Here is a 24,058-nt window from a genome sequence, read left to right on the forward strand (position 1 = left end):
CAATCACTTTAAGCCTGTCAATGGGACTCCCACAGGAGGGACACGCCCCGGTGTTTGTCAAGACAGGCGACGGAGGGAAGGGCAGCAGCAGATTTGTCTTTGCATCTTAAAGGTTCTGCAGACACCTCTGTAGCCAGAGAACAGTAACTTCTTGTTATCTTTTCATATTTCGGGACCAAAGGCCTCCTGCTAAGAATGTGAAAAAATATGGTCTCTGTATCCACAAGGTCAAGGCTTAGATGTCTTGCACAAAAGATTATAAATGTAACGGAGAAAATTAAACTGTGTAGTTCTTCATCAAGGTGACATATGTGGGGACAATAACAGCATGTGAATGAGTATTGGGCCAAACTTTCCTTGCGAAAAGGTTATATGCAGAGACCCTTGTGTTTTCACGTCCTCACCAGTGTGGATCTGATCGTAAGTTATTTTATATCTTTAGCAAAGGACAAAGACCCGCTCTGTTTCTTTTCTAGCAGAATTTCAACAGCTTCACAAGGCGGAGGGAAATTTTGAACATGATTAGCGTGGAATTGAAGGATCTTGTGTAGATCCTATATACATTAAACAGTGCGTCGCAGAGCTCGGTCCCCAAACACTGCATACAGTACCTCTTTGCATAGCAATAAGCCCTGATTTGAATGAAATAGGACAATTCACAAAAGTTGGTCTCTGAGAATTACTTTTTTTATGTAGTTGTGTAGGCCAGCTTATAAAATAAAATGAATATTTAACCATCAAAAAAGAAAACTACTGCTGAAAAAACAAATGTGCTTGAATTGAGAAGGTCACTCATGTGGCAGTAAGTGTTAAATGAAAATATTAAAATGTTCACAAATAATGGCAATTCACCACCACAACATGTGTCTTAGTGAAACTTTTGGGTTCACTTGAGGACTTCCTGTAACTTTCCACATATAAGCACCATTCTAGGGTCATGGAACAAAGCGCAAGGGTCAGAAAGCAGGTGTCAGGGATCATAACATCCCATGGGTGCCTTGAGTCTCATCCCCAAAACTCTAACATTTTTCAAAGCCCTCCTGCAGCCAAGGTCCTCATCAGCACGTGCCCCCAATGGCCTCATACACACATGCACTAACCCACACTCCTCTCTGGTGGGTGAAGGAAGAACCTGCATGCACCACTTGGAGCCCCCACTATGTGCTAAACAGGCTTGGTGTGTCCAAAACCAGCCGTGGACCCAGTGGGAGGGGGCAGTAATGATGCTATACGGACACAAACATGTACAGAGGGCAGATTTCATCCTCCAGTTCATGAAATATTTTCACTTCACTCTTTCTTGATTGTACACAGAGGATTTCACCACATAAAGGATCATTATTTATAGTCTACAAGGCTGTTTCTTTTTTTTTTTAATCAAATTTCTAACATATCTTTATTAAAAGAGTTTTTCGAAGAGTTAAGATTAAATATTTCAGTTTGATTGAGGGTAGAGGAATATCTTCCTTTCAGCTTCAATATTTTTTCAATAAAAGAGAGATTAATACTCCTTGTGCTAATCGTACGTGAATTCGATATGTAAAAATGTCCATCGGGCCTTGAAAAAGTTGTGTGGTCAAAACCACTGATGCAGCAAATCTAAACCACCATCTCCTTGTCTGTTCAATCAGCCATCAATAAAAACTATCCTCTTCCCTACTGCTGACAATCACACCACAGGCCAGGCCCTGCACCTAACATAGAGGTGCCACAGCAGCCGAATGTTACAACCAAGCGGTTGAGAAACATTTTCAAGGATCTCTCTGCAGATTATCCTTTATCTGAGATGAGGCTCTGGAGGAAAAAAAAAAGAAAAAAAAATGTGTGTAGTTCACTCAAACTAGCTAAACGGGTGAGAATTAAGATGTTGCAGCGTGGGATGAGGCAGTTATGCATACATAACATGTTGAGGCTGGGACCCCCTACTGAGGAGAGGCACGACAAAGCCTCTCTAACAGCAATACCTCTGGGACAGCTAATGATTAATTAGCTTGTGTCATTAAGTGAGGCAAATGTCAGCCGAGCTTCTTGGGGAAGCTGTCACACCATGTGTAGGCTACTCATAAGTTTCCCCCTCAGGTGTCAGTGGAGGGGAGGTGAGTGGAGAAGCGCGGTTATTAGTCGAATCCTGACACCTAGTGGTCAATTTGAAAACTGCACAACTGTCAACCAAAAGTAGGAACAGAAACATTCATCCAGAAACATATAAACCCCCCACCCAAAAAAATAAAAATACATGTATATTATTTTAAAAATAATGATTTAAAAAAATGCACATCTATATGTTGGATCTCGTGTTGATGACAATGGACCGACAACAAAGAAGTAATCCAGATTTGGGATTACCCTCTGATCCCTGATCACTAAATTAGCCAAGTTGGCCTTTGACCTTTTAATGTCACTCAACTCATTAAATGTGGCATTGACGTCAAATAGATAGAACTCTTACTTTTCACACGCACACGTTCGGAAGCAGAAAAGTGCTGAAACATGGGCGTGCTTAAAAAGCCAAAACATTCACACACGAAAATGAGCACATCTTGCCTGTTTCATTATAGTTTGTGCAATAGATGAATCAATAGAAAAGTGAATAAACTCATTCAAACTAAAAAGTAGATAACTTAAATGATCTTACCAGATAGCTGAGGTGCAACCAAGGTTTGAGGACTTTCCTGTACAGTTTTGAACTAATCCAGACAGTGAGACTTCCAAAATAGTAGTGAGTCCCTCAAGTTGCTTCCTTTATTTAAGCTTTTCTCTCTTTCCCTCCATCAGCTACCATTTTATTTTCATTACACACATGCTCATATTTAATTTCTCCTTCCCTCTGTTCCCCTGTATCAGATAGTCTGAGTCTTGTGGAAGTCAGCACTGAATCAGACCAAGATGAAGTGAGAAGGCCCCTCTCCTCACCAGACAGTGGCACAGCGTGCAAAGGCTTAACACACCCACAAACCTACACACGTGCACACCTCATGTCTGTGTTCACGTTATTCACATTATTCACGTCTGCAAATGCATATGCGCGCACACGCACGCACACACACACAAGCATAATCACCCTCACCCCTGCATAGACATACGCATACAAAAGCACACCTGTCAGGGCCTTTCCACTGTGTGAGCAAAAGCAAAGAAGTCTGGCCCTCCCCCTGTTTCTCTCTATGTGGTATCCCATGTCTGTTATATTAAAGCAAATCCATTCAGTTCCCACTTTCTCATCTGAAATAATGGCATGAGTAATTTTCACATTTAGGCAAGCAAGGACACATGCAGACTTTCTCTCGCTGCTTAATGAATGGAATCAGGGCTGGGCCCCTGTGGCTGTGGTCTAATCTGCCTTTGAAGATTTCTGCAATTTACAGAGCAAAAGAAAAAATATATATATATATTTATTTATAAACCAACATTTCTTACACATTTTTTTCCTTCATAGAATATACCAGTGAATACAACATTTGCTTATATCTGTCACTGCATTTGCTATACGGTAAAGTGGATTATTGTTTTGTTACTGACCACAGCTCAAAGGTGCTGGGGCCTCGTCAGGAGCCTCCTGATTGTGCCAGTCAACTAGTGTGTGACATCCGTTTGAAGGGGGAATCTTTCAAATAGAGCGATTGAATTCAAGCTCACTTTGGTCCGGAGTGCTCTCGCATTGCCACTTTGCACCATAACATGTCTTGTCCTAAAATAATTAGATTGAGGCTTTGGATGGTTGGAGTGGCCGGATCCTCAGTAGTCAAAAGAAGGAATGGACTAGTGCTGAATGGAAGCTTCAAGTCTTAAAAAACACTTTATTTCTTTACACTTGAGGTTTGTTGTCTTTTGTGACTATTACCCTCATTCAGCAATTGCTTTCATGCAGCTGTGCCCCTCTTATAAAGTCTTTGTGCCCGCTCCATGAATACAGGGAATGTGTCCGTGGCAGGTAGCCCTTATAGCAAGTTAATCTCCTGAAAGAGCTTCATAGAAGTACTTTTAAATTCTCCCCAAACCACAGAAGGTGCATCATCAATTGAGCACTTTTCCCCTTTGTAGGACGGATGAGTGTGGTGCATGGCCGGTGACAATGGCTGCCAAATGTGGCAAAGTAATCACCTTCTGGGGAAAACACTGGTAATTACTTCTAAACTGTTTGGGCTTGGGAGACAACTGCTATTGTGCAATAACATGGAAGGCTCCCCTTTTGGGAGCAGTGCTGTGATGGTTTTTTCTCAATCTGTTTGTCATCTGTTTCTTGACAGAGAGTTTTCTTTCCGTATGTGCCCGTTACAGTCGGGCTTTTCTCATCCATTTGTTTCAGTAAGAGGGTGTCCCCCCCGGAGTGAGAATATGTCGACTTCCTGCCATGACCAGGGCCACATCTACGCGAACTTCACCTTGCATTTCACATGACAACAAATCTCTGCAGCTGAAATGACTAAAACAATCTCGATGGATGTTTTGCAGTTCAATACAATTTTAAGACACATATTATTTGATGTGATGATGTTAAGTGTTTGCTGCCATGATTTTCTTGTGACTGGAGTTTAAGCATTAATCTTATTATTATTAAAAGTAGTTTTATTTCCAATCATTTCATCATATTCACATTTTTATCTATATGGGAGTGACAGGCGGAGACTCTCAATCAATACATGCAATAACAATACATATAAACTTGCAAAGGAAAGTACTTTTCTTTTCACTGTTGATAAAGAACCAACCCAGCTCCACCTACACTCACTCTTAACCTCAGATCATCTTGTGAGCACTACATCTTTTCATGTGGAGTCTGTCTGAGAATGTGTGGAGAGCTTTTCATGTCATAAGAAAAAATAACATAAATCAAACCACGTTCCCAGATATAATGAGGTTATTTTCTTACTCTTTTTAATCTACAACATTAAAGTAAAGGGAAACATGATTTAGAAAAGTAATTGGCAGATATATATTGTTCTACATACAGCTCTCCTGTTTACAGAGGTGGAATACAACTATTTATTCAAGTGCTTTGTGGTATTGTTAGATATTTCAGGTAATTACACGTTACCTTTCTGAGACATTGAGTTAGTATAAACAATTGTTTTGCAAACAAATGAAGCCTAATTTAAATAAAAAGTTTTATATATATAAATTAAACTATGAAATGGTGTATTCAAAAAGGAAAAATGGACACAGCCAGGGGGAAAAGAATCTGTGTGAGATGTGAGGATCTTGTCTGCAGCCTGCTGGGTTAAAATACAAGAACCTGAGAGTGAACTGTGTCCTCGCCTGCAACAGAAAGCCTAGCGTAACCAGTCACCGAATCCTCTCTAATATATGTGCAGGTGTGGCTGTGTGAAATATGTCACCACATCTCGGTATTAAACGAGAATACGATGATGTGCAAATCGTTTATACAAAAACACTAAATGAGCTCAAGCTCAAAGACAGTGGCTTTAACATGTTCTCGCTTCGGATGCTTGCATATGATTTGCATTTGCAGATGGAGCATCTGCGCTCAATGACGATGGTTTACAGAAGTTCTCCGAAGCCCCTACAGTGATTTGTACTGCATAATAGTATTGGTTTTTAATGTAGAGTGAAACTGCTCTTTCTAATTTTGTATCAAGAAATGTTTGTTGACCTACATGCATGCACAGTTGCTCATACTGTGCTTTACCCTTCCCCCACTTTGTTTCTGGGAGACTTGTCCTGTTGCCAGTTGATGTAATCTAATTAGCTGTGAGTCATTCCATCAGGTGTTTTCTCTCTCTCTTTCTCTTTCTCTCTCTCTCTCTCTCTCTCTTCGTATTACACAACTTTTACAGTCTGTAGCTGTCTCTAAGCATATTTCTTCATTATGCTTAAAATAAAAATCAAATGAGTTGCTTATCTCTGGATTTTGTTCTCATTTATATCTGACATCCCCTCTTTCCAAACAGGGCACCTAGATGTCATCTTTAAAACGCTTAGGTCAGAAATCATGCTTCGTTCCCGGCCTTGTTCAACCTGAATAGTTCAAATACTCACCTAATTCCTATGGTTTGATCTACGGTGACAACTGGACAAGTCTCCAATCCATCAAACAACTGAGCAGAAGAGAAAAAAGGAAGAATAGATTAAAAAAAAAGTCAAATACTTGGATTCTTTCAATTATTTTGAACGGAGAGTACAGAACTGTAGCAGGCTGTGTACTTCAGACGATATGTCAACTTAGCTGTGTATGTATTAAAAAGATAAAATAAGTTTAGTACTAGGAGGAAGTGTCTGGGGTGAGGGAAGTCTGGGCATCCCTGCTGAGGCTGCTGCCCCCGCGACCCGGTAACGGATAAAGCGGGAGAAGATGAATGAATGAATGAATTAATGAATTAATGAAGTTTAGTACTATGCAACAAAATTATCTGGGAAAAAATGTTTCACACGTTACATTTCTATGCTGGCAGTACCCTATACCAGACGAAAACGGTACATAACCTCCTAAACTGAAAACCATTTCTTTTTTATTTTAAAACTACTACTAAAACTACTACTACTACTTTACAGCTAGATTTTACACCATCTCAACTGTGTATATGTGTAGGGTGGGATGGATTTTTCTTTGGGGGGGGGGGGGGGGGGGGGGGCAGTCAGGTGAGTTTGTATAAAAGCTTTACATTTATGTATGATATGGGGTGTAGACTTCTGATTGGCAGCTTAGCCGATGGCTAGCCATTATCATTTCTCCACCAGTCATTGTCATTCTTTGAGCCGTAGCAAAGCAAACAGCAGTTTGTATTAACTTAGTGACGGCTAAATGAAGCAGTCACTTCATGCAACCGTCTGCCTGCAGCTCTGCAGCTCTGCAGCTCTGCAGCTCTGCAGCTCTGCAGCTCCTCCAGCGTGGATTGGCTGAAGGCACTGGTACCAAAGGCTAACTTTGATTGACGTAAGATGGGCATGTTCCTTTTGGCATTTACAATATGGAAAAAGGAACTACAAAACCACTCTTCAGGAAAGCTCTGAGGGACATCATGGTTAGTCTGTTCAGCATTTTTACAGCAGGAGCAAAGGACAACTTTTGTTCAGTTACTGTAGACGTGCAATTTTATAATGGGATGAGATATTCTAACATGGCTCAAGTACTTTAAATAAATACTTGAATCCTGGGTCCTTGATAACTGTATCAGGCTGTATTTTTGATTAAATATATCCTATTTGCCGACTCCCCCAGCTATGACTTTGGTTCTGTTTGCTCTTACACCCGGAGGCTAGATAAAAGCGGCAGGAATTAGTTTTTTCTCCCTATTGTCATCTGAAATGTGCTGGCACGTTAGATGTATTTCCACTCACATAATGTACAGCTGTCTTACAAAACTAATGCAAAATTCTCATTTTCCATTGTTTTCATTGATTCGTCATCTGAATTTCAAACCATCATGATTCATAACACCTTCTGTATGTCAGCTTGTTCTGTAGAAAATGTTAATCTAACAGTCAGTCACTAAACAAAGCCAAAATTATTTGCAAATGATAGTTTTTTTCTTGTTCCCAAGCTTATTTTCATTGGCAGAACCTATGATGAAATATTTAATACACATATTTTGTTAAAAGACCTGCTATTAAAGCTGTGTCAAAACATGTGCATTGCATTTTCATCCCCTCTGCTCCTCGATGTTTTCCTGTTGGATGTTGCTAAGTTGCTACTTAAGTCAAAACTTTCTAGTGAACACATGATGTCTCACATTAATATTGTTCAATAAAGACAAGAAGAAAATGTATATGCCATCGCTCTGTGCATCAAATAGTTTTGCAGGTGTTTCTGCCCCCTACTGGACAAGAATCAAATTGCACATTTTAGGGAATTTGTTAACGTCAAGAGAAATTCTCATCACTCATTTGAAATAAAGGGGAAAAGGCCTTTACAAGATGTAACTTTTTTTCATGTTAGAAAAAAGTGAAAGTAAAAAAAAGTCACCTGTATTTCTTTTCAATCAAACCAATAAAAATGATGTTAGAGACTGTTATAATATTGTTTGCAAATGTGTAATTCCTAGAAATGTACATTTTTGCCATGCAATAATCTAAACTGCAGTACCAGCTGGTGAATTTTTGTACAACTTTGGAAGCTCATAGATGCCAGTGAAGGAGAGAGAAGCTGAATGACAGATCCGGGGGCAGAGGCATCAGGACATGAGGCTACTGTGAGCATTCATACAGCATGTCTAATAATCCCACGAGACATTAGGCCTCTGGCTCTCCCTTTCAACCACAAGCCATTGAACATATGAACAGGGGGATAAAAAATCTCCCCACCCCTTTGTGGTCACCAGCATTTCATTTTCAATCTAAATCTAAAAAACAGGGTGTTCGAGAGTCACATCAAAGGGGTTGTTTTTTTTTATAGCTGGAATGAAGCAAAGACTTGAAATAAAACGGCTAATTACAAATGTTGATTAGTAGCCCATGTAAGCCACGGACTAATTGGATTGCACAATGCAGAACTGCTTTTGTTTTCTCTGCATCTTAATGAAGTTGCCTTCTTCCTTCACAAAGACGGACAATAATGAAGCAATTTTTGTGTTTACAGCGATGAAAAATGGTAACTTATGTACACTAAAGAACAGCCCTTAACATAATGTTTTTATGTTTTTGTTTTCATTTACAAGTAGGCTTTCCAAATGATCGTGACCAGCAAATGTGAAATAGTGTTAAATATATTAGAGCAATCAGAAATTGTCAAACTTGTTTTTCATTTCTAAATGATACTGGTGGTTTAAGAAATACAACGATGTGCTCCAGGAAAAGAAAAGATAATGTAGTCCACACCCTCTCCACGTATGCTTTGGAAACCAGGTCAACCTGGTCAACCAGCTTGGATGTAGAGAATGTAGACATGGTTCTAAGCCGGAGGTCAAACTACTTCTTCAAAGTGGAGTGAAGAAGCAACGTGTACTTTCAGGACTCAAACATGACACAGTTTTAAGGTTCTTTCTCTGTAAACTTCAAAACATCCATCCATCCTTCTTTCAGAGCCGATCCCAGCTTTCACTATAGCACATAATGTAAGCCTATAACACAACAATGTTTAAGAATAAATAATATGCACGCCTTTCAAAACATGCTTGATCTGTTTGGGGTCATTTTTCAGATTAATTTGAATTGGTTATCCTTCTGAACTTCTTGATTTATTTCAATACACATTCAAATTGTCCAGCATTTGACAAAACATGTAATGTACCTTTATATTTAGGTCCACTTATATATTGTACTTTCTTGGTTATATGACTAGTCACGTTTGGTGAAGTTTTTGTTTGACGTCTTCTAATATATTTTTACCAATCAGTGGGAATAATTTTAGTCAGTGTTTGATGTGTCAAATCAATCTAGTTTGTGATGCTTTTTCTTCTCTCTAAAGAGAGGTCCTTAGAATAGGCTGATTTTTTCTTCTTTTCTTATTAGTCCTAATTATTTTTCTGTCCAAACAGGGATCCTATTATCTAATCAAACACCAGTCTGCTTGAATGACTTGTTGCCATGGCGATCTGCTTTGACAGTGGTCCTAAAAACGAATAGCTATAGATTTTTTTTTATTTTGTAAGCAAATAATACCCACACTATGAACTGTTGCTTATTAATGTGTTTCATTATAATAGGCTAATTTAATAAAAATCTAAATGATGTCTCACCTGCCAACACTGATTACCCTTTATTATAGGCTACTGTAAGATAGTGAAATTTGACATATTTCCACAATGCCAAAAAAGAAAAAAGAAATACAAATAAGCCATGTAGGATGGTGAAACAGACTTGCATATTTCATAACAACAGCGGGGAACGGGTGGGAGGGGGGTCGGTAAAGGCTGATTTATGGTTCCGCGTTACACCAACGCAGACCTACGCCGTAGGGTACGCGTCGCCGCGCAACTTACGGCGTAGGCTACGGCGCAGTCTCTGCGTCGATTTAACGCAGAACCATAATTCAGGCTTAAGGAGCTCCATCGGCGGGGGGGAAATGTATGCGTGCAGGTGTCCTTGTTTTTTTCTGACACCTCGGAGACAGGACCCGACCGTAAGTAGCCTAAGACTGCTGAGGAGGAATCAAAGCTGATCAAATAATAAATATGTGATCCGCCCTGACACCCACACGGAGCGGCGACGGTGAGATGCGCTCGCCGGGATGAGAGACCCCCGCTGGGCGCAGACACGCAGCTGAGCCGCTGCTGATGCTGATGCTGCTGCTGCTGCTGCTGCTGGGGATGATGCTCACATGGATGCGGCTTCATCCACATGATCGCATCACGGACCATCTGAAGGTTTTATGAATCTACATCTACAACCGATTAATAATCCGCGATATTTGTCAGCGTGCGGTCGCCCGGTGTCGACGTCTGAACGGTGGCATCTGCCGTCGGCAGATTGGGTTTTTTTTTTTTTTTTTTATTGTGCAGATGTGGTCTGCAAGCAGAGGGGCCTGCTCGCTGAGGTGAAGCCTTCGGGGGATTTAATCACTGATCACGATGAGCAGAAAATCAGTGTTGGATGTCTTCGGTTACTCCTGGATGAGACTAATAATGGAGACTTTTTGCACTGTAGATGAACAATGTGAGATCCCTGCTGGTAATCACAGCTGAGATTCACTGAATAAGGACAACTGCAGCTTGTGGGTTTTTTTTCACACCCTAAGAGGGAAAAAAATGAGCAGGTTTTCACTCTCAGTCGAAATGGGACTCACCTGACTTTGTATCAACACGCACGTTGGATGCCAAATGTACAATGTCAACTTCTCAGGCACCCAGTATGGGCATAAATTTCAGTGATGTTCCCCAGGAGCTTCGTTTTAGTGGCTCCCACCAGCAATCGGTCTGGTCGTCCACGACGAACAGCGTGATGAAGATGGTGCTGATATTGCTGATTATGTGCTTATCCTTGTTTGGGAATGTGGTCGTATTGCTGGTGTTCCAAAGGAAGCCGCAGCTCCTCCACGTCGCCAACCGCTTCGTCCTCAACCTCCTCTTGGCAGACCTCCTCCAGACCATATTAGTCATGCCTTTTGCCATTGCAGCCACTGTTCCAGGTGTGTGGCCTCTGGATGCTAGATTGTGTCAGGCTCTGGTGGTGCTTATGCACCTTTTCGCCTTTGCTGGGGTCAACACCATCATCGTCGTCTCTGTGGATCGCTATCTGGCCATCATCCACCCTCTATCTTACCCGACCCGCATGACCCCTCACTTGGGCACAAATTTGATTGCTTGCACCTGGGTACTGAGTTTCCTGCAGAGCACTCCTCCGTTATATGGCTGGGGGGCCATTGACTTTGACCACCATCACAAGGTCTGCACGGTTGTATGGTCCTCTAGTCTGTCTTACTCTGCCATGGTGTCTACCTTTTCCTTCTGGCTGCCCATGCTCATCATGTTTGGATGTTACTGGATGGTGTTCAGAGCAGCCCGGAGGCAGAACGCACTTGTGCACCCCATACAGACGCAGTCCTACTCCCAGCCCTGTCAACAGGAATTCCAGGGGCCTGGGAGCCCTCAAAGGCAGGCCCACCCCGAGCAGGCCAGTTCCCCTGCCAGGCGATACCCAGTTCGGGTTAGGCACAGACGGTTCCACTACCACTGCAAGGCTGCTCGTGTGGTTTTTGTTATCATGGCTTCATATATCCTCAGCATGGGTCCTTACAGCATTCTGAATACTATATCTATGAACAACAGAGCAGCGGTTCCCCCCTGGTTATCCTCCCTTGCCCTCGTGCTCTTCTTTTTACAGTGCTGCCTGCATCCATACATTTACGGCTACATGCATCGTAGCGTGAGGAAAGAGTTCCTGGCTCTGCTCTGCGGGCTGCTTTGCAAACAGGGCCGTCCCAACCAGAGCTCCGCCATGGAGAGCTGCTTCCCTACGACGGAGGGCCGTTCCGGCGCTCACCCTCACCTGCCCAGTCTGGCGGCCCGAGTTTTTCCTCTGCAGACTTGGGAAGAATGTACAACATCTTCCTCTCCCACCTTTGACAGGAAGTCAAGGGAGAGCCGCAAAGAGACCACGTCTACCAGCATCAGCTCTGAGAGGGAGCTCCCCGTCCACAGCAAACAAAGCACATGAGCAGTCACTGGATGGAAAACATATGTTGTTACTTGAAAAGTCTGCCATGCCGTACGTTCACGCTCATGGATCTTCTTGGCAGCAGGATTTTTACTCCCAGAGCTCCTGAAAGGAGGAGTTGTGGGACCATTTTATAGTTAATATAATGATCTCTTACTGTTTTGGCTTAAACTTGGTTATATGTTTAGGTGTCTTTGGAAAAAAAAAAGTATTTAATAGGACTGGCTGCAGAAGAAAAAAACAATGTTTTTAATATGTTAATGCAGTTTTAATAGTTACCTCATGGCCTACCTGTACCCATGTGTGAAGCTGTCATTATGTTCCGTCTGTATTTGAAATGTATGCAATATTATAATTGCTACTTTTATTGAAAATACCTGTAAGTAATACATTTAAACCTTATAGTGCAAAGAAAATAATTTCTATCGTCTTCAGGCCGCTCTCAAAATTGTACTTACAGCCCATAGCTGGTGTAATACTGATTGTGTATTAATCTGCTTCATCTGTACAACTAGACTTTTCGTGTATGTTCTGATTGAGCGTGCATGGGAAGTGCAGGGTGTAATGTACTCTGGTGCAAGCAACCTGCATTTGCAAGTTATGAACTCAGGGTGTTGGGGAAAACAAAAAGTCGTGGCCTATCTCTGCTTTTAAATTTGTGTTGAGTCTATGAATACATGAGTAACTCTTCATAGACTTAAAGCGCCTTTTAAATGAGAATAAAACTAGTTCATTGTGCCTTTCAGTTGCAGAACACTGAGGTGTTAAAAGGATTTCATCGAAATGATGGAATAGATACACATTCAGTACATATTTGACTTGGTCCTTTTTTCCAACTGAAGTTTAACTGTGTAAAATGTTCCTCCTATTTCAATTTGTCATATTTGGACATAAATGTTCTGCTTTTGTAACATCAGCCTCCTTTTGAGAATGCTGAGCATTTTCATTGAAAGACCACAGCACACAGAGATAAAGAATAAAACCCTGTGTACAAGTTATTAAATGTAGGCTGCATGCCAGAAGCTTACGTAACAGACTTCTTACATTCCACCGAATATACTGTATGTAAATTTGTTATTTTTAAATAGAAATAAGAAAACAAATCATGCTGAAAGCTGCTGTTAGATGTATAGATGGAAGGATTATATACGTATTGATCTTGTGGTAAATCATCTCAAAAGAAGTAATTTAGTGTGTTGGCTTAGAAGCACTATTTTAAAATAATTTTCATTTTTGTCAAGTTTTTTTACACAGTACGGGAGTGAGAGAGAGACTGAGCCTGGATGTTGAGTGTATTCTTTTTTCTTTGCATATACTTTTCTGGGAGACAATATACAACTTAACAGACCTGTGTTGGAGATGAACTGCAGTTTATTGAACGGGTCACTTGAAAAGTCCAAACTACAGTGTTCTAGATGACAATCAAACTCACAAATAAGTTTATCAAACTCACTAAAGAACTGTGTATTTGAGGAAATGAGAACAGAAATGCTCGTCTTTCAAAATGACATATTTTTGTGATTTTGTGCTTTTTGTATCATTTTCGGTTTAAATATTTAAGCACTGTTGTTGAATAAAAGTAAATTATATGTAATATGCGTCAATCAGTTTATGCATTGTCAACTAAAAATTATTTTTAGTATGTTGTATTATCAAGTTCTTTCATCAGGTAGCCGCTTTAGACAGGAGTGTGACAGCCTGACATTTATCAGACGGAGTAAATTAGATGAGACCAAAGAAAATGTACATAAGAGAAATAAAGCATGAGTTGGATTTGTTGATTTCTCACTTCAAAGCGGAAATAAACGGTTAGTATGTGGCTTAACTGTTTCCATTAAGTCAATCCAAAATGATAATTTCAGGAAGTCACGTGGAGTTCTATTACACCTCATTTTTCTGCATCACAAACGTTAGAGCTCTTAGGAAATAAAGCATCACCATTCTCCAAACAGCCTCTCACCCAAGTATGCTCCACTTGATTTATGTTTTGGCCAAAAAATGTAATACTACGAGCTGAGCCTTGAATGTGGAAATATGGTTGTATGTCCAGAGACAAGCTGTAAAGAACATTGTCAATCGTGTATAACATTCACTGTAGCACTTCAACAATAACATGGCTTTTGCTTTGGATTAATTACATTTATTTGTAAAATTATCATTGTTATACGATGAACTCACACTGCTGGAAGTGGAGAGAAGCAGTGCTTAATGACAATTAACAGTTCAACCAAACACCTTTTTTTTTTTTTTAAAGATCTGAGAGAATGAATCTCGGTGTTGCATGTGTGTTTAATCAGTAAACTAATGGAATGCATTATAGTTAACAAGGTGGGAATATTTTCTGAGGCCAAACAACATTTATGTCATTGAAAGATCATTCTCTAACATGTTGTCATTGCAGCAGCTCTTATTATTATACAGATGCACTTCTTGGCCTGTTGTCGTTGTATTATACGCTTATTTAACTTAAAAGAAAATTGACATTTTTCATCGCAACATCATTGTTTTATATGTTTCAGCTACAATACAGGCTGTTATTTAGAGAATAATAGCCCAATGTTTACCTTAAAAAAAAAACAAAAAAAGGCAAAAGAAAAAAACTCCAAAAAGAAAGATCCCAAATGGTGACAATCTTTACGTAGCACTCTCTCTCCCTCTCTATACAATATATGTACACTTCTTTTTAAATCATTACAGAACAGATAATCAAAAAAATAAAGAACATTTAGCCATGGCAGAATAGAAAAGCAAAAATACTGAATATTTTACTTTTCTTAGAAAATTAACGTTAAAATATTTCAGCAAACAAACTGCCCACAGTGACGACTTTCATCATTGGCACCACCCACACCCATTTTTAAAGGTGCCCTTCAAAATATTACCAGTCAACAGTGAACACAAACTGATATATATTAGAGAAAAAAAAAAAGAAAAGAAAGAAAACAACAACCGAAGTTTAAAGCACAAAAGAGGACGGGCTCTGCTCTGCGGGATCTTTTCTTTCCTAAGTGATGGTTCAGTTCAGGTCAGTCCAGACCACTTCATTACAAGGCCAGCACCAGGAAGCCCGGCACTGTCATAGCAACAAGTTAGTTCTTCCTCTAGTCCTCTAGTCCACTTTGACCACACTGTAGATCTTATTTACAAACCAGAAGCAAGCGAAGAAGCCAATTGTACCTGAAAACAGAAGACAGGATAAATAAAGTCACATTAGGAATATTATAGCAAAAACTACAACAACTTCTAAGGAGCAAAGCCTTACAAAATTGCATTTATTGACTATATAACAGTTACAATAGAAGGAAAATAAACTGGCTGCACAACTACAATGTACAGTTGGCTAGTCTCACTGCAAAATAAAACTAGAAGATTAAAACACTGAACAAAAATATTCTTATGTATTTATTTCCAGATTTTCAGTTTCCGAGACTGCAAAGAAATATCAGCACAAGCACTTTGCTTGGGTTTTGCCATTTTGATTTGTCAAACTCCAGGATCGGTTGATCTGCGTATCAAAGTCCCATCTGACTGCTCAATGCAGGCCACGAAGTCTAAACCCAGATTAAGCAATGATCAAAGTTGGGATGAGGTGACAAATTCAGACAACAAAATAAAAGTGATAAAAAGGGAAATGAGGGGGGATTAGGATTATACAGATCAAAACTAGAAGCAAGGAGGGAAACATAATCTTTTCCTTGAACCCCTGGATTACTTTGCTGTGATAATCAGTTGACATCTCATCCCCTTGCTACTTATAGCTCAGTCTTGAGATAAGTGTTAAACAGTATGGATATGACAAGCACTGCGACAGGCTAACATTTATCTGGCCTAACGACACTGTAACTCCAGCAGGAATGTCATCTTCTGACATCAAGGTGAGCCAATATCCCTGTGTAACATATTAGCCCATTATTTAGTACTTATGATATTGTCTTCCTGCACCCAGACTCTCGCTTGAAAACAACAACTCAACAGCGACATAGGGATCTGTTAACATAAAAATGCTCCTTTTATCTCGCCTTTGTGAGAGTTTGCAGTACACCGATTTACAGATGCTTGACAAAAGAGATGCATTTTGAATGCAAACAGATAAAACTGTAATTCCTACGTGTATTTAGACTCATCAAACATGTCAAAGAAAAACATGAGTTGGTTCTACCTTTTGATCAACAGAACAATCAAACGTGGAATTCCCTCGCCTAAAACCTGGCTGACTTGTCAAACAGAAAACCACAGGTAGTACAACTGATCTAAAAGGTCTGCTTTACTGGACTTGACAATGCGAGAAACTGTAGTATAATTTCATTACAACTTGTGATAGACTAAAGAATTACAGTTCCGATGGTAGCTTTGCAGATTAACACTCTTCAATTTCACTAGAGACATCTGTACTGCCAGCAGGGAAATATAAAAAGGCCAAGACTCCGCTCTCACTCAACAAGTAAATGTTGCACAATAGTTTGAACAACTTCCTTGTCTTTCTAGTCTGAGAACAGGATCCTACATTCTCCAACAGTTGAGCTGATGTAAGTGAATGTTTGACTGAGTCTAAACAAACAAACTGCACATCCGTTTCAACCACTGGTCATAAAATGACAGTAGAGCCATTCTTTTAACAAAGTGAATGAAATATTGAGAGCTTTTATTTGAGAAAACTGAAACTCAAGGCAAACAATAACAGCTTGGTACTTTTTTAAACCAAAATAACTTATTTATTATAATTAAAAGCCTCACCTGTGAAGAGGAAGAAGATGAGTACCATGATCATTGTGTACCCAAAGTACAGAATAGTACTGGCCGCTCCAATTATTTGCAGCTTTGAGAAGAAGTAGTGCACAGCATAGATGAATAGATAGACAGCTGTGAAGCCGCTAGTCAGGAAGGAACGCCACCACCAGTGGTAATCCTTGAAACAGGGCAGAAACAGGACACGTTAGGTTCGAGCAATAACAATACAAGTTTGATGGGACCACATTCTGGGCTAAACGTTCTGGTACCTCAGCACACAGGTGGAAGTAGCACAGCAGAATTGTGGCCTCTGAGCAGGTGATAAGCAGAATGATGAAAACCAGGAACAGGAAGCCAAACATGTAATACATTTGATGAGACCTAAAACACAAATATTCTGTATGAATGCACAGTAGTAAACGAGTGGTAAAAGGTTTAGAGCTCAGGTTATCTAAACAAGATTTACCAAACAATCAAGACAGCATTTTTTTCTACTTACCAAATGCTGTTGAGAATAAAGAAAAGCTGGATGAAGATGCACCCAAAGGGCAAGATTCCTCCCATTACAATACCAGGGATCGGTTTTGTGAAGAAGGACTGCTCAGGAATTTGACGTGGAATTTGGTTTGTTCTCACTGGTTGCTCGATGGCCTGCACAGGCGCAGGAACATTAAACGGTTAGAAACTAACATAGGTACACAACATGTGTCTTTAACTGAGCATTTTAAAGCGTATTTAATATTAAAATGATAACTCATAACTCACAGGCTTCTTGAATCCAAAGTAGGCCCCAACGAAGGTGAGGGGCACAGAGATCCCGAACCACAGAGCCAAAATGGCCACCAGAGTGCCGAAGGGGATGGCTGCGGAGGAACCCTCCACCCACAGGATCAAATTCATGAGGAAGAAGTCTGCAAATACAATTCTAGGGAACAAAGATGGACAAAAAACAATCACACAGATATGGAGGTGTGTCGGATAACACAAACATGCAAGGCCACGTCCAACACTCGAGGCCACGAATGAAGTACAAATACGAGATAAATGAGAAAATCCGGATGAACATACCCTGGGCACAAAAGTGCAGTCAGCAAGACGTTCGTCTTCCACTTTTCACCTCCGAAAGCTAATGACAGATAGAAACGGGAAGATCAACACAGGAACCATGGCCAGGCCTGCAAGTCTACATGCTGACATGGTTGCGATTTGAAATAAAGTGGACTTACTTTTGTAAAGCCGTGCAGACACGTAGCCGGCAGGCGTGCCGAGCAGGACCCAGAGCACCACGGCACACGTCATGAGAGCCCCTCTGTTGGCCGGAGACAGGAAACCCAGACAGGCCAGAACTACAGTGGATAAACAGCCATCAGTTCACCCATTCAGGCCATTTAGTGACAGTATATTATTGTACACCAATACAATTACAACTTTTAATACTGCTGTTGTCCAATAACTTAAGACCAAACTCAATTTGGCCAAACAGTGTCTTCTAAATACACCTTATAGTGATCATATAGCCAGTCTTATCATTAATGCATCAAAAAACTACTAAAAGAAATTTTGAAAATATATATTTTGAGGATTAAAAGACAAACTGAAGTTTTAACTACACTATCTTTAAGTTGCACTGGTTGTCTAGTACTTTTTTCAGCTTAATAAGTAAAAAAATGCTTTTCATAAACTCCAATTGAGAAAAGTGTAGATTTAATTTTTGACATATCTTGGATAATTTAATGTGCTTCTTTTCTTCTTACATGTTAGAATGACAGTAAAAACAGGCTATTCTACTCAAATCTGGATGTGCCAGTTCTGGATAAACAACAAAAGTCTTGACATCAGACACAAATTACACAATCATTTTTGTTATCCCTATTGTCTCCTCTTTCCAACAGGGCATACATTCCTTCGTAAGTCATATTGCAGCACTAAAGACCAGAGACTGGAAAGCTTTCAGGGTTTGTTTGATAAGTTATCTTATACAAGGCTAAAAAGGAAATCAAGATGATGTGCTGTCACTTTAAATAGGAAGCCCTTTCCAAAGAAATTAAAGCAGGACCAAATAATCCTCCAGAGCCTTACTGCTTGTGTACTTACATAATACTAAAAACACCCATTAGTCCATAAGAATATAGGTAAAGTCCCCTATGGTGTCAGCATAATGTGAAATAGTCCTTACAGAGTGTAATGAACGTCATGATAAAGATCTGTGTGCCTTGTCCAAGGAACACAGAGAGCAGCATCCCTTTCCTTGGGGGACGGAAAACATCCCCATGCACCTGCTTCCATCCTGACTCTTCCTGTGCATCCTCCTGGGGAAGGAGAGAGACACAGAAGTTAAGGGAGTACTTAACTGTTTTAAGTTCAGGATTTAACTGTTTTTTTTAAAAGATAAGAGGTAAAGGTTTGCCAGCCACCAATTTGTTAATGCAACTTTACAACCTGACTGCTACAAGCAAAATCAGGTGAAGATGCTTTAAAAAACACACACAATGTTAAAATTTGGTGTGGAAACTGTTCAGTTCTTAAGAATAAACCCTTTTAAAAGGTACGTTGTAATTTCCAAATGTTTTAACTCCTTGTAAAAGAAAAACAAAACAGTTATATACATGTTTATCCACACCACATTTTATACTTCGAATCATATGTGCCTGGTTTTCACAAACATAGACATCCCAGCACCTGATTTAATTGCCACAGAAAGTTTTTTTTCCCAAAAAGGCTTCCACAAAGCTTACATATGGTAGGGAAGATTTTTCCGTGGGCAGTGGAATCTTTATCAAGTCATTCTGTGAAATGTAACAAAACATTTATGATTGTGGATAACATGGACCCATTGTGATGTGTGATACTTCCCCCAACAGAGTTAAAGCATTAGCCACATGACTGATTAAGACCAACAGATGGAGTTACCACTAGGGAAAGACATCCATCTCCAATATGCATCACTCTGATCACTTAAATGTTAGCTTAAATGTGTTTAACACTAAATCCCAAAAGACAAAGTGGTTCATGTGTTGGATAACTAATAAGCTGCTGACTTGGAAATATGAGAGTTTCTTCAAAAAGCAACTAATTTGAATTTGTCTTTTGCACAATGCAAATATGGTCCACTGCTTGTCACCTATACAAGGGGAGTCAACATGTTAAAAGTTTAATCTGGTTGTTTTTCATCCAATATCTATACCTCATAAATGATAGCTGTTCTTATACACATCTGATTCAGAGTTCAACAATGCTTTTACCTGGTCCACTTGGTTGTATCTGGCTATGTCTTTGTGCAGGGTCCTCAGCATGATCATGGCAACCATTCCAGACAAGAACAGCACGATAACTAAGGAGTTCATGATGCTATAAAACAAATCAGACATTATCTACCTATAACAGGAACTGAAAACTGGAGATTTTCAGAGGGACAATTTCTCAGGAAAAAGTTATAACTTTTTTCAGACCTGAACCACTGGATGTTGGTGTGAGGCATTGAGACCAGGATGTAGTCCCACCTAGAGGCCCACTTGATGGAATTATTTTCCTATATGAAAAATGCATAGGTCACATAATTAACTATAAAAATGCCAGTGCATATAGATACATATAACTGTAACATATAAATAGTCAAACAGTTTGCCTACCTCAAAACTGACAGAGTAGGTGTAAACTACAGACACATCACTGTCAAACTCTCCTGGAACTTCCATTGGGGTAGTTCCCTCACAATTTACCGTTTTCTCATCGGCATGTTTGATGCTGTTGTGGGGGTGGGAAAAAAAATTACCTCCATCACATCCAATTGTAATTGAACCATATATTCATTTGTGATGGCCAGATGTCCTTCAGTTGGAACATGATGAGGTTTGCCCCCCCCCCCCCCCCCCCCGTCCATTTACTACCACCAAACATTTACCTCTTTGGTTCAAGGGTGGCAGCAACCAGGCGAGCTCCTCTCCAGTCCTCTGATGCTCCACTGTGGTAAGTGATCTTGATGTCCACGTGGTTGAAAACGTAAAATGTGTTCTTCTTATTGAACTCGGACTGAAAAAAATGGAGATAAACAGTGAATGTAACTTGCCACTTGACGTTCATGAAACATATTTCACTTTTCTATTCTGTGTCCAAACGTCTGAGGCCATTAGATTGCACTACATTGATGACTTTGCTTCAGTTCGCCTGAATTTTGAATCTGGACTCTGTTGCAATAAACTGCATTAACTGAATAACAATGACCTGGAATTTAATTGCACTAAATTGGATCATACTTAATTGGACTTTATTGAACCTGACAGAGAGCGACAGACTCAGGTCGATAATGCAGATGTAACCATCTTTATTTTTCAGTATAGAGACTAATAATTGACTACTAAACCATTTCCCTTTTGAACAGGAGGGAGGTAGAAAAAAAATGGTCACAAGTCATGAATCCTCTTACTTCATCTACTACTGGGATATGATATTTTGCATTGACTTCTGGTTACAAATAAACACTGCTTACCAGACATGTTCTAGGGATGAACAAAGGCACTAATTATATGCCAAGACTAAATACTAATTAAATATTATATGACTTGTCCCTAACATTACATTAAAAACACCCAATGTCATTGTACCTGAAATCTCTTTTCCAGGAAAACTAAAATTAAATTGCCTTATTTATTATCCACCAATGAATAATTTTCCCCTAGAGGGACACAACAAATGTCACTATGAAAACCAGTCAACCAGGAAGCTAAATTCAAGCCAGAAACCACAACTCACATTAATAACACAGGCATCTTTAGCTCTGCCATCTGACGTAACAAGGCAGCCAATGGGGAAACCGGGGTTGCAGTACTTCTGACCATCTTCAACATCATAGCACCATGTCACTGGCATGTTGTCAATGATCCTGAAAAGGCAACAGGTTAGTCTCAATAAATCTTGTGAAAGATTAAAACAGCCCCTCATCTTTGTCTGTTAATTTTGAAATATTTTCTTTTCTTTCATGCATCTTTTAAACAAGCAGTTCAGCCTACAGACTCTTTATGTAGAAACAATAACATGGCTCTTAAACTCACCAGTGATGCTGATAGTTCAGCTGCATTCCCATCTTGAGAAAATCCAGTTTAGCAGTATCGTCTTTGTTGCCTTTCTTGTAGGACTTTGTGCAAACTGCCTTGCATTTAACATCTTGTTTAAAGTTGAACTGTTAAAAGTGTATGTAGTTAGAATGTGTAAAATAATGACGCAAAACAATCCGACTTGATTTGGTACATGAAATTTCAAACACAGACACTCACCTTGTATGGGGAAGACTCTATTCGCTCACCAAACAATACCTGTCCAAGGTTCTCAGAAGGCCTTATTTCCTTGGCATCCTTGCAAAAGTCAAACCTTTAACAAATTTTAAGATTGTCATGCATAATCAGAAAAGTGGTGAGGCAGCAAGAGAAATCAGTCAAAATGTAATTAAATGGGAGAGGTTGACTGGAACTTACACGTCATATTCATAAGGCAAAACTGACTCCACTGAGTCCAAGCGATTGACGAACAGCTGAATTGCTGTCTGCAAAGGAAACACAATTTACAAAAAGCTATTTAAAAAGCAAAGGATCCAGCTGGAGTCAACTAAAATTCTGTTTATGACTACTATATAGTTGATAAAACATCATGCATATCAAAATAATACCTATGAACAATTAAAGATCTTAAATTATGAATTAAACATCATAAATAATCAAACAGAGTTGAGAGAAATAGTTCAAGTTACTTGATCCTTCATTCAAACTTTCCTTTTCTGCAGCAACATAGGTACAATCAATGGACGTTACCATCAACCTTTGTCAGTAACTCTGATTAATATACTCGCATACTCAAGCCAACCACAGTATACATATATACATATAATCCTCACCAATGACAACAATAGCAATAAGAAATACGAGCAGTTTGTGATGCATGTGGATAGAAATGTGACTAGCCTGTTTCCAGGTAATAGTCGGGGCCCACAGGGCGACTGGACGCTAACAATATACCAAAACGGAATGAAATAAATAGGCCAGATCCTATTTCAGCCGAAAAAACACGCCATGGCTGACAATCACAGTGCCACCTATGAAATAAGCATACCTGGCAATCTTCGCCACCACTGTTTTCCTCGCAAAAGCTCACTGGGGCCAAACCCGGAAGGTAAAACGCCGAGCACGAACAGAAATACGCGACCAGCAAATACAGCAGCCCCAAACCACAGGGTATCCGTCTCTTCATCTTAACACGGTTCCTCAACAACTCCACGCACTCTTATATAGATATGTTTTTAAAAAGCGTATTCCCTTGTGTAGGCAGGGCTATTGTACACTGATAAGTCAGTTAACAGCTAAATGTTTCTACTCGGGCTGCAGCAATGGAGCTTGACGAGCATCGGTGACGTCCACTCTGTCACACCGCGGCGGAAGTCATGAGAACTCTGCCGGAAGTCAGGTAGTGCCTTTCAAAACAATTGTGGGCAATAAATATTCTCTTGCGCATGCAGGATTTGTGAGTTTTTAGCTACTGTAAATGCGCGCATGCTATCATAGGTGTGATTGTATGCATATCGTTCATACTATAGGTGGATTATGAATTTAAATGATTTGTTACATTCTACCTAAACTGTCCACCATTGTCGTTCACTATTTTATTTTGACAGGAGACAAATTGAGACTCAGTTTTCGACAGCGTGGACCTGAAACGTTGCTTCCCAGCTTCTCCTGTCACCAGTCTGGTTTATTCACGTGGACGATGGTCTTACCTGAAATTAATTCGGAGGAAATACGTTTGGTGATAATATATATATTTAAAAAAAAAAAAAAAAAAAAGATGGAAAACGGGAGGACTAAAGTGATACAAGCGTGTCGGTAGTGTAAAGTCAAAGAACATCAATTAAGTTTTGAGATCCTGTTTATAATGGATGACTACACCTTAAGACCGGAACGGGCACACATTTCCTCATACCAATTGACCGTAGTAGGACAAAGTGCAGAACCTCTCCTTTCATGTCCCAAAATCTGTTCACGTTTGTAATGTCATATTTTCATCTGTTTTTATAACACATGAAAATAGAGTTGAATAGAAAAGACTAGTCCTTCATTAATCCCACCGTGAGGAAACGTACTGTACTTGTTACATCAGCAAAGTAACATTATACACACATTTTTATTTTTTATGTATAAAAATATATAAAAAATATAAACAAGTATATACCAATAAAATGGGAGATAAAAATAGAGGTAAAAAACCCAGGGCATTTTAATTTCTCAGAAATATGTATGGG

General features: G+C 39.7%; 2 protein-coding genes across 3 annotated transcripts; one reads left to right on the plus strand and one right to left on the minus strand.

The window, feature by feature from the left end:
* Nucleotides 1-10,327: 10,327 nt before the first annotated feature.
* Nucleotides 10,328-12,813, plus strand: gpr101 (G protein-coupled receptor 101). Its single transcript, XM_061726345.1, has one exon. It carries the CDS (start codon nucleotides 10,720-10,722, stop codon nucleotides 12,046-12,048), a length of 1,329 nt encoding a protein of 442 aa, XP_061582329.1. The 5' UTR covers nucleotides 10,328-10,719; the 3' UTR covers nucleotides 12,049-12,813.
* A 588-nt stretch (nucleotides 12,814-13,401) lies between these two features.
* Nucleotides 13,402-23,188, minus strand: tm9sf5 (transmembrane 9 superfamily protein member 5). Of its 2 annotated transcripts, XM_061725605.1 has the most exons (18): nucleotides 22,876-23,188; nucleotides 22,245-22,312; nucleotides 22,047-22,140; nucleotides 21,825-21,952; nucleotides 21,526-21,655; nucleotides 20,678-20,805; nucleotides 20,406-20,520; nucleotides 20,226-20,305; nucleotides 20,019-20,124; nucleotides 19,512-19,562; nucleotides 18,953-19,085; nucleotides 18,003-18,122; nucleotides 17,845-17,902; nucleotides 17,542-17,701; nucleotides 17,276-17,427; nucleotides 17,046-17,157; nucleotides 16,783-16,954; nucleotides 13,402-15,225 (listed from the first exon to the last, which is right to left on the minus strand). In XM_061725605.1, the coding sequence occupies exons 1-18, from the start codon at nucleotides 23,011-23,013 to the stop codon at nucleotides 15,158-15,160; spliced, it is 2,013 nt and encodes a 670-aa protein (XP_061581589.1). In that variant the 5' UTR covers nucleotides 23,014-23,188; the 3' UTR covers nucleotides 13,402-15,157. The 2 variants fall into 2 exon arrangements, with proteins under 2 accessions (XP_061581589.1, XP_061581590.1); XM_061725606.1 differs by lacking the exon at nucleotides 19,512-19,562.
* Nucleotides 23,189-24,058: the final 870 nt, after the last annotated feature.

Source organism: Cololabis saira, chromosome 7, assembly GCF_033807715.1.
Source record: "Cololabis saira isolate AMF1-May2022 chromosome 7, fColSai1.1, whole genome shotgun sequence".
NCBI classification, from domain to species: Eukaryota; Metazoa; Chordata; class Actinopteri; order Beloniformes; family Belonidae; genus Cololabis; species Cololabis saira.

What these genes read in the sequence shown, in the direction of transcription:
- gpr101 (XM_061726345.1), top strand. Translation starts at nt 10,720, where the DNA reads ATGTCAACTTCTCAGGCACCCAGTATGGGCATAAATTTCAGTGATGTT.
- tm9sf5 (XM_061725605.1), bottom strand. Translation starts at nt 23,013, where the DNA reads ATGAAGAGACGGATACCCTGTGGTTTGGGGCTGCTGTATTTGCTGGTC. An exon ending in AAGATGCCTGTGTTATTAAT is followed by an intron (nt 20,806 to 21,525) that starts GTGAGTTGTGGT and finishes CATTTTTTTCAG; the next exon opens with TCCGAGTTCAATAAGAAGAA. An exon ending in ACTTTGGATTCAAGAAGCCT is followed by an intron (nt 17,428 to 17,541) that starts GTGAGTTATGAG and finishes GCGCCTGTGCAG; the next exon opens with GCCATCGAGCAACCAGTGAG.